The sequence below is a fragment of the Sabethes cyaneus genome, chromosome 2 (genome assembly GCF_943734655.1).
Source record: "Sabethes cyaneus chromosome 2, idSabCyanKW18_F2, whole genome shotgun sequence".
Classification (NCBI taxonomy): domain Eukaryota; kingdom Metazoa; phylum Arthropoda; class Insecta; order Diptera; family Culicidae; genus Sabethes; species Sabethes cyaneus.
The window spans coordinates 213926760-213935465 of NC_071354.1; the positions used below are offsets into that span (position 1 = coordinate 213926760).

General features: G+C 37.2%; 3 protein-coding genes across 3 annotated transcripts; 1 reads left to right on the forward strand and 2 right to left on the reverse strand.

Annotated features, from left to right (window-relative positions):
- The first annotated feature begins 822 nt into the window (after window positions 1-822).
- Window positions 823-2069, forward strand: LOC128737496 (mitochondrial inner membrane protease subunit 2). The gene is made up of 2 exons (XM_053832139.1): window positions 823-1309; window positions 1368-2069. Exons 1-2 carry the CDS (start codon window positions 961-963, stop codon window positions 1586-1588), a joined length of 570 nt encoding a protein of 189 aa, XP_053688114.1. The 5' UTR covers window positions 823-960; the 3' UTR covers window positions 1589-2069.
- Window positions 2070-3123: 1054 nt separating this feature from the next.
- On the reverse strand, window positions 3124-4032 carry LOC128734498 (threonylcarbamoyl-AMP synthase). The gene is made up of 2 exons (XM_053828729.1): window positions 3920-4032; window positions 3124-3853 (listed from the first exon to the last, which is right to left on the reverse strand). Exon 2 carries the CDS (start codon window positions 3837-3839, stop codon window positions 3135-3137), a length of 705 nt encoding a protein of 234 aa, XP_053684704.1. The 5' UTR covers window positions 3840-3853; window positions 3920-4032; the 3' UTR covers window positions 3124-3134.
- On the reverse strand, window positions 3933-4505 carry LOC128734499 (DNA-directed RNA polymerase III subunit RPC10). The gene is made up of 3 exons (XM_053828730.1): window positions 4459-4505; window positions 4178-4337; window positions 3933-4126 (listed from the first exon to the last, which is right to left on the reverse strand). The coding sequence occupies exons 1-3, from the start codon at window positions 4500-4502 to the stop codon at window positions 3941-3943; spliced, it is 390 nt and encodes a 129-aa protein (XP_053684705.1). The 5' UTR covers window positions 4503-4505; the 3' UTR covers window positions 3933-3940.
- Between the last annotated feature and the right edge of the window lie 4201 nt (window positions 4506-8706).

Consider the following 8706-nt stretch of genomic DNA (forward strand, 5'->3'; position numbering starts at 1 on the left):
TTTTAACCATGGTATTACCACAGACATAAAACTCGTTTTCCATTCTTCGTACCGATTAAACCGTCATTTCAAATTTAGGCTTAGTTGGGAATGTGTCCGTTTTGGTCAAAGTGGCGCTTCTTGACGAAAGAAGGGGAAGAGGGACACCCATGTTGCTATTTGATATTTGGGAATGTCGATCATAGATGGTGCTAGTGTTCAGGCTAAATGGGAGGTACAATAATTTTTGTTGATTTTTCTTCCAAGAGTTATGTCTGTTTGTCTGTGGTATTACCATTTTGAATAAGCTTCCTTTCACTAACTTTAGTTTTATCGAAATTATCAGAAAAAAGCGATTCAATGTTCATTTCTATTCTAGCTTCTTAAGGCCCAAACAGAATGCTGCGTCAACGCATCCGTCAGCGTCAATTTGACAGTAGACCCATGGAAAAACTGTCAGAATAACGCTGACGGACGCGTTGACGCAGCATTCTGTTTGGCCCTTTACTTGTTACCTTTTGAACGATCTTCTACTATCCCTTCCGGTTTGTCATTTTGACCTATTTTGACTATCTTTCGCTTGTCAAATTTTATCTCGCCTCACCTCATCACCAAAGGATCGTATATTAGCGTTAGCGGCCACAGTTGTCCGCAACAGAAGTAATCTATCATTACTTTGCATTTATATACATCCGAAAGCAAACCCCTTGAGGAACAGAGAAAAGAAATTGAAAAAAAACATCGCATCAAGAGCAAAACGTCAAATAGGTTACGAGTTTGATCACAAAAAAAAGTTACAATCATTGAAATCATCAAAATAAAGTCGCGAATTGCTCGAACCACCGTACTACTTACTTAACGCAGTGCAAGTTTTAATTAATAATTTAGTAAATTTCATGCCAGTTTTATTTATTTATTGGAAAACAGACCTTAGTCGCTAAATGAGCACTTCAATATATTGGAACTTGAAAATCTCCAACAATGAAAATACCATTTTTTCTCAAATCCGTTCTGGTCAGTATACCGGTTAGTGTGACCTTTTTGGATTGCTTTGGTTACGTCGCCCGTGTCGACGGTATCTCGATGCAGCCAGCTTTGAATCCGGACGGAAGTAACGTTACCGACTATGTGTTTCTTTCGCGATGGGCTGTCCGTAACATGGAAGTGGAAAGAGGCGATGTGATCTCGTTGATATCACCGAAAGACCCCGGACAGAAAATCATAAAACGAGTCGTGGGCCTGCAAGGGGACATTATTGCGACGATGGGCTACAAAGTTCCCTACGTTAAAGTCCCGGAGGGTCACTGTTGGATAGAGGGCGACCATGCCGGTACGCAGAGGTTTAACGATTGACGTAGCTACATTTCTCATGCTTTCACTTTCTTTAGGGAACTCACTAGATAGTAACACGTTTGGGCCGGTTTCGCTTGGTTTAGTCACTGCTCGCGCTACGAAAATTGTTTGGCCACCATCGCGATGGCAGAGTTTACCGTCGATAATTCCAAAGACTAGACATCCAGTTACGTTTGGAAAGCCCGCCATTAGCACCAACAGTTCCCATCCAACGTTGCATGCACAGGAAAAACCAACTAAAATGAGGTATGACTAGAATTGTTTAGAAGTTTATTGAGATTTTTTGTAGGTATCATTTCAAAATTAGCTTTTTTGGTTTCGGTAGAAATCATAATCAAATTAGTTGTTGAAAACAACATGTTTTGTTACGAGAATGGATAGAATATTTTCTCTTGCGCAATAAAGAACTGACATTGTTATATACCAACTGAAAATTATTTATCCGAGTGGAACAAACTTTCCGAAACCAAAATTGCTCTACAGTAAGAATAGTATGCTATCCTGTTGCGTCGCGAGAAAGATCGATCACAGTAGAGTGACTATATACATAGATATATACAGTCACTCTAGTCACAGAGGTTGCAGGGTGTTCTGCTACAAAAAATGCACTAGTAATGCACCTAGTGGTATGACCAGGCCGCTTTGCCGCTATAATAATTATGTTTTGATTTCTCAGGAACATGTACATATAATTAAATTGACTATATTTTCAAATATCAATAACTTTAACAGTAAAATTTTCAAGGACGTATCTACCGCGTGCAATAATTATGTTATCTTTCTTAGGATGCGTAAATATTTGTAAGCGAAATTTAATCAACACCTTATTTAATTTTAACACATTTAAAATGTTTATAGAAAGTATAGTAAACACAAATGATAATTTTTTGCAGAATATACATATGCAGAATATTAGTAGTTAGGGAAATGAGATTAAGTCAAAAAAATAGTGCAAGAGCAGCGCCATAAACATGCTTGAGGATGGACCAAATGAACGTTTTTCTAGCGCTAGTGTTTTTTTATGACATAAGCAATCCCATATGCGCAAAATTGGTTTGAACTTTTTAGGAATTTATATGGGAAAATCAACCCACTATGCTCGACCTTTCGTTACTCACGCCAATTTAGATTTATAGGCATGCTAAAACAGAACCGAATTCACTCGAATACTAATGAATATTGAATACTTGGTGGAACACTTATGACATTTTTGTCCGCCGATTGAAAGATTTTGGTTTGCGGATCAACTTCGCTGAAAACAGTAACTTTCTTTATTGCCAGAATCCCAGAATACACCGAGATAAAGTCAACCTTCCACAGACGTTGTACGCAATACAACAACGCGAGTAACCGAGGGTTTAACCAACTGGTTTTCTTCATGTTAATACCTACTATATTTATGTAGTAGAAAGGCAACTAGTGACTGTTCAGAACTTCTTTAGTCGTTGATGTCCCCTTAAATGGTGTTTGTTATGTTGGCCGCTAAGCCATGCAAAGCTAAAATCAATCCTATTATCCAAATTGCAATATCAGGGTAATAATCACTTCGATTCATTCATATATTCCGATCATAAACATACCGATCGACGTGTGTTATAGCATACGGCATGCAAAATAAAGACGAATATTTGCTATTTTTATTGAATAAAGTTGAATAAACCTGTCTTACTTTGACACACGACGTTAAGCAGTTGTTAGCAGCAGAATTTGACAAATCAAATAATAATCAAATTACTAGTTGTACTACGAGAATAGTTTCTCTTGAGTAATAAAGAACAATTTCTATACATTTTAAGTAATGACTATGTATTTATAAAAGTGGAACGCTCCCGAAATCCAAACTGCTCTACAATACGAACAGTATGCTGTCCGGCTACACCCTCGCGTATTACCTTATAGTATCCTTTCCGCGAAAGATCAATCACGGTTGATGCAGCGCGTTGCTCTTCCTGCAAACCTAGCTGTCCGCCGTCAAAAGTCGCTCCCAAAGACGGCCAAAGTTTTTTGAATTCATGAACATTCAGCGTACTTTTTTCCGAGCTCTTGTTAGCGCTGGTTAAAGCAATCGGAAACGGGAAAGCTTTTGACACGTTTCTAATAAAATCGAAATCGGGAATTCTGATACCAATTTTTTTAATACCTGGATTCAGGAATGGGTTGTCCAAATTGATGGACTTGCTAACAACAACGGTAACCGCTCCCGGCAACAATTGACCGAGTAGTTCATTGGCAAGATGATCCGCTTGACCCCAACGCCGTAGGTCCTGAAACTCGGCAACACAAATTGCAACCGGTTTAGTCTCCTCTCGTCCTTTGATTTCATATAACCGTTGAATTGCTTTGGGATCATTGGCACTACATGCTAACCCGTAGACTGTGTCTGTTGGCAAAGCAATGACATAACCCGCTTCGAGCAGGTTAGCAGCCTGCTGAATTGCATTATCGTCATTGATTCTTATCACACTGCCTGTTACGAATCCTTTCATAGTGGATGCCGCTACGCACATATGTCTAATACTAGCTAAATTAATTTTCAAATGTGAAAACCTGCTCACAAACATTATACTAAATCAGTTCACAGACGCACCACTTGATATCGGTTTGATATCTAATCCCGCCAATTGTGCCCACAGATAGGATTACAACACTTATAGAACGTGGTCATGGGCTCATCCGCGGAACGAGTTTGCATTTGCATAAAATAAGCTCTATTATGGGCACATGCAGGACAGTCTGCGTCGGTAGAATCTACGTTTTCCCAGGCAGCAGCACCGCCCATAACATGGTCAACCTCCTAAAAAAATACGATTAGATAAAAGGAATTAAAACAATTACTACAACTAACCTTCAACTTTGGATAGATACGAGTTGAAATTTTTCGTTTGATTTTACAAATATAGGGACATGTGTTACAGGAAAATCGCAGGGAATCTGTCCCTTCTTCCACCAGAAGCAAATTACCACAAGTTGGACAAAACATTAACATGGTTCGATATTTAGTTAGGCTGGAAATGTAAAAATGTATACCTTTTATCACACTGATTACACGTGAGTGGACAGCAAAGCAAGAGCTTAAATAGGAAGCAATCAAACAATAGTCTAGGCTAGGTAGAGAGAAAATGTTACCTCGGATTGTTACATGACACACTCCACACGCACACCGCACGCATCCGCAAATTCATCGAAAGCTTGTTGTCAATCGTAGTTCTGTCAATGGCAACGTAACGGAAACGAACGTCGGTGACAAGGGGTTTCCAACAGCAGTGATTACTACAGCGAAAAATTACTTGTGATTACTTTCCTGAACGGATAAGAAATTTTATGGATTGTGGTTTTGCAGTTTTCGCAAACTTCAGGGAGAATGGTCAAATACGCAACGGAAAGTTTCTTATCAAGCCGACACGCTGTTCGAGAGCAAAGTTAACAACGCAACGGCTCGCCCAATAATAAGTTAATGTTTGCCCCTGAGTACACTCGAGTGTTCGCACGATTGTAAAAAGTATTTTGAGTCGGCGCTTTCAAGAAATTATGCCCGCAAACCACTGCAAAAATTTGAATCCATTCAGTTATGTTCCACTTCAGCTGATCTGCAAAATTAAACAATGTTTACATTTTTACACTCGAACAACAAACAATCATGGATGTTTCCATAAGGTTTTGTAAGGTGACGTCACGAATAAACACAATTTACCCATTTGACATCCACTCGTGGTTTGCCCAGTAAACCATTTGGTTTGTATATCTCGATTGCAACTGAGATATACGAAATCATATCTGAACGAAAAAGTTATATTTCACGCCATATAAGAACATATATGTACCAAAGTGGAGGCGATATACGTGCGAAAGCTTTGACAATTTTTTGTAATTCTTTTTTGCGTAGTTTTTATAACACGCAACTAAATACTCCTGAATATATGATTAAGATATAATCAAATATTGCAATCGTCTATACTGCTTTATAATTCACAGTCATGAATTGTATATGAAGGCACGGACGACTGCAAAACAACTTATTGTTTACTTCGATTTGACATACTCTAATTATTATACAATTCCAATGTGAAATTGACATGAAAACGATTTATTATGAACTTTCTATTACGATTTTGTGTTATCTGGGTTGTTTACTATTTGTTAGGCGAACGCGATATGCATAAATTGGGGTTAAACGTTTTAAAAGCGTATTATCCAGCAGTGTCGCCCTCCAAACTACTCGGAATGGCAGTTTTTGTGCTTTTCTGACTTGCCGTTAAGGCCTTAAGCGTTAAGCAATCTAGCTTTTTACGAGCCATAATGACGGACGTGTTCGTAATATTTAAACAGTATTTTTGACATTTCCCTAATACATCGCACGTTTTCTTTCCGCGTGTTCACGGTAAAACTAAAGAAATGTACGGAAACGGACGGAACGGAACGGAATGAAAAACTAAAGGAAAGCCTGATAAAATAAAGCGGATAGCATTTAAATATTCGCCATTATTACAAACCATTTCGCCAATCCAGCTTTTTACGAGCCATAATGGCGGACGTGTTCGTAATATTTAAACATTCCTTTAGTTTTACCGTGAATGCGCGGAAAGAAAACGTGCGATGTATTGGGGAAATGTCAGAAATGCTGTTCAAATATCAAAGTAAATTGATATATACCAGGTATGTGACCATCGAGGGTTGCATTAGTGTGTGTAGAAAGAAGAAGAAATAGTTCTGAAATATGGTGGAACTTGCATGAAAATTAAAACTAAATTAATTGTAATTAATAAATGCAGCTATATTATTCCAGAGAAATATTTGAACATTTACAATGAAATGTAAGGAATATATTTTAAAGTCATTTGCACTTGTAGCCTTCTTTATTATGCGTAAAAAATTTGAGAACATGAGTGACTAACTATTTCGATGTGTAATTGAAAAATGAATTAATGTTTCTAATACTTCACGATCAATACGGTATACGGTTGCTTAAATTAAAACACGTTCCATCCAACATTTTGCTTGCATGATGCTCTTGAATATCTGCCTTTGATGTCTTCTTTTAAAAAATAGTTTTATTCGAATAGATGCTTGTGCTACTGCTTGAAAATCCTTAAGTTGAAGTCACTGTTCCAAGATGATACCTTTTTATCATAAATTTACCCGTCTCAACACTACGTAGAAAACCATAAAAAGTAATCTTAGATTGCTACAAAACGATCTTAGAAGATAATTAACACTTTCACCCTTATTCTGCGAGTCACGTGACTCAATACGACAATTGTCACTCGCCGTGACTCGCCACGGTGAGTCGAATTGAGTGCTGTCAACTAGGTGACAACCGTGTCACCTAGGTAACAACCCCGTGCCACCTAAATGACAAACCGTGTCACCTAGGTGACAAAGCGAGTCACCTAGGTGACAAAGTGAGTCACCTAGGCGACAATTGTCACCTCATTCGCGATGACTCCAAATTAGTTACGTCACTCGCCTCGCAGAATAAGGGTGTTTAAAAGCTTACGAGAAATCAGACGAAAAATATCGCGGGCGGATAATAATGTTGCTCATGTTGCTTATTGAACAATCATGTCCGAGCATTTCAAAAAAAATCTTTTTTGTTTTACTACTTGTAGGAAAGCGATATAACGACATTTCTTTGAGACATCTTGATACCGTTTTGACGAAAAAATTTCCGCTTGCAATTTGGAATGTTGCACTTCATTGTATTCATGAAAATACATACTAGAAATAATGTTCTAAGCATAAACATAAAAACTGTGAGAAAAAAAATAGACAAATCTTGCGTATTCAACGATTTTTTTAAAAAATTAACTAATTTTCCATACAAAATGCTCGAAATCTCAGAACTAGTGTAGATGTGTTAGTGAAAAGTGTATATGACATCTCGCATTGTCATATACCTGGTATATATCAATTTACTTTGTTCAAATATTAGGAACACGTCCGCCATTATGGCTCGTAAAAAGCTGGATACCATTTTGCGGAACACCAATTCTCGGTTGACCATAACGCGGAATAGAGTTTCGCAGAATACCATTTCGCGAAAAACCTTACACGGGATGTACCATTTCACGGAAAATCTTTTCGTAGAAAGTACCATTTTGCAGGGGTGACCCAACTGAAGGAAAGTAATAGAGGTCAGTAGATCTAGGAAAAGAAATAAACCTAGAAAGAGGTGATCTCTACGGCCCAGATAACACAAAATCGTAATAGAAAGTTCACATTAAATCGTTTTCATGTCAATTTCACATTGGAATTGTATAATGATTAGAGTATGTCAAATCGAAGTAAAAAATAAGTTGTTTTGCAGTCGTGCGTGTCTTCATATACAATTCATGACTGTGAATTATAAAGCAGGATAGACAATTGCAATATTTGATTATATCTTAATCATATATTCAGGAGTATTTAGTTGCGTGTTATAAAAACTGCGCAAAATAGAATTACAAATAGTTGTCAAAATTTTCGCACGTATATCGCCTCCACTTTTGTACATATATGTTCTTATATGGCGTGAAATATAACTTTTTCGTTCAGATATGATTTCGTATACCTCAGTTGCAATCGAGATATACAAACCAAATGGTTTACTGGGGACCCAACCAAATATTCGAACAAATTTTATTTTTCAAAATGTCGCCGAGCTTTTCCAATAAAATTTGGCGGTTTGTAAAACAGTGTAATATGCCAATCAAATTAAATTTGTTTTCGTAACATTTTGCGCCGTTCGCCTGTTTGTTTGCTTGAAACTTATCAAAAAAGCTCACAATGTTTATTATTTGAACTGCTGTCAAAATCGAATTTGGTACAGGAAAAATCGTGCAGAAAGGAAGTTTTGCAAAGGAAATGACACTGGAATAAATCAGGACATTATTAAATCAATAGTGAAAAGTTAAAAAGATTATGAATAATGAGGAAATCACTTTATAGACCTGTTTTTCGAACATGATTTGTTTAACGAGAAATTAGCAGTCATTAACTTTCCGTCGGAGAGCCCAATTTCGGAAGCAGTTTTTGGACCCAATAGCTGGGGTCTGGTTGTAAAAATATAAATACTGCCTTCTTCTTGCCAATCTGAACACAGCGAATATATTTTCATGAACAGAATTTTTGTTTCAAACAAAAAAACTGCTTTTGAAATTGGCAGAATCGATGACGACTAATTTCACCTTAAATACCCTCTAAAATTAGGCACTACCACGTATATAATACTACATATGTGAAACATTATTCTAGTAAATCTAGTAAATAAATAGTCAGCATGTAAACGTTCATTTCAGGATCGAAAGGCTACATTCTGTTTCTGTTAACATGGATAATTTACTAGAAAATATGAACAATATTGTATGCATATCCACCTGTTCGCGCGCTTAATGGCGG

What these genes read in the sequence shown, in the direction of transcription:
- LOC128737496 (XM_053832139.1), top strand. Translation starts at nt 961, where the DNA reads ATGAAAATACCATTTTTTCTCAAATCCGTTCTGGTCAGTATACCGGTT. An exon ending in GATAGAGGGCGACCATGCCG is followed by an intron (nt 1,310 to 1,367) that starts GTACGCAGAGGT and finishes CACTTTCTTTAG; the next exon opens with GGAACTCACTAGATAGTAAC.
- LOC128734498 (XM_053828729.1), bottom strand. Translation starts at nt 3,839, where the DNA reads ATGTGCGTAGCGGCATCCACTATGAAAGGATTCGTAACAGGCAGTGTG.
- LOC128734499 (XM_053828730.1), bottom strand. Translation starts at nt 4,502, where the DNA reads ATGCGTGCGGTGTGCGTGTGGAGTGTGTCATGTAACAATCCGAG. An exon ending in GTGTCATGTAACAATCCGAG is followed by an intron (nt 4,338 to 4,458) that starts GTAACATTTTCT and finishes TTACATTTCCAG; the next exon opens with CCTAACTAAATATCGAACCA. An exon ending in GTATCTATCCAAAGTTGAAG is followed by an intron (nt 4,127 to 4,177) that starts GTTAGTTGTAGT and finishes GTATTTTTTTAG; the next exon opens with GAGGTTGACCATGTTATGGG.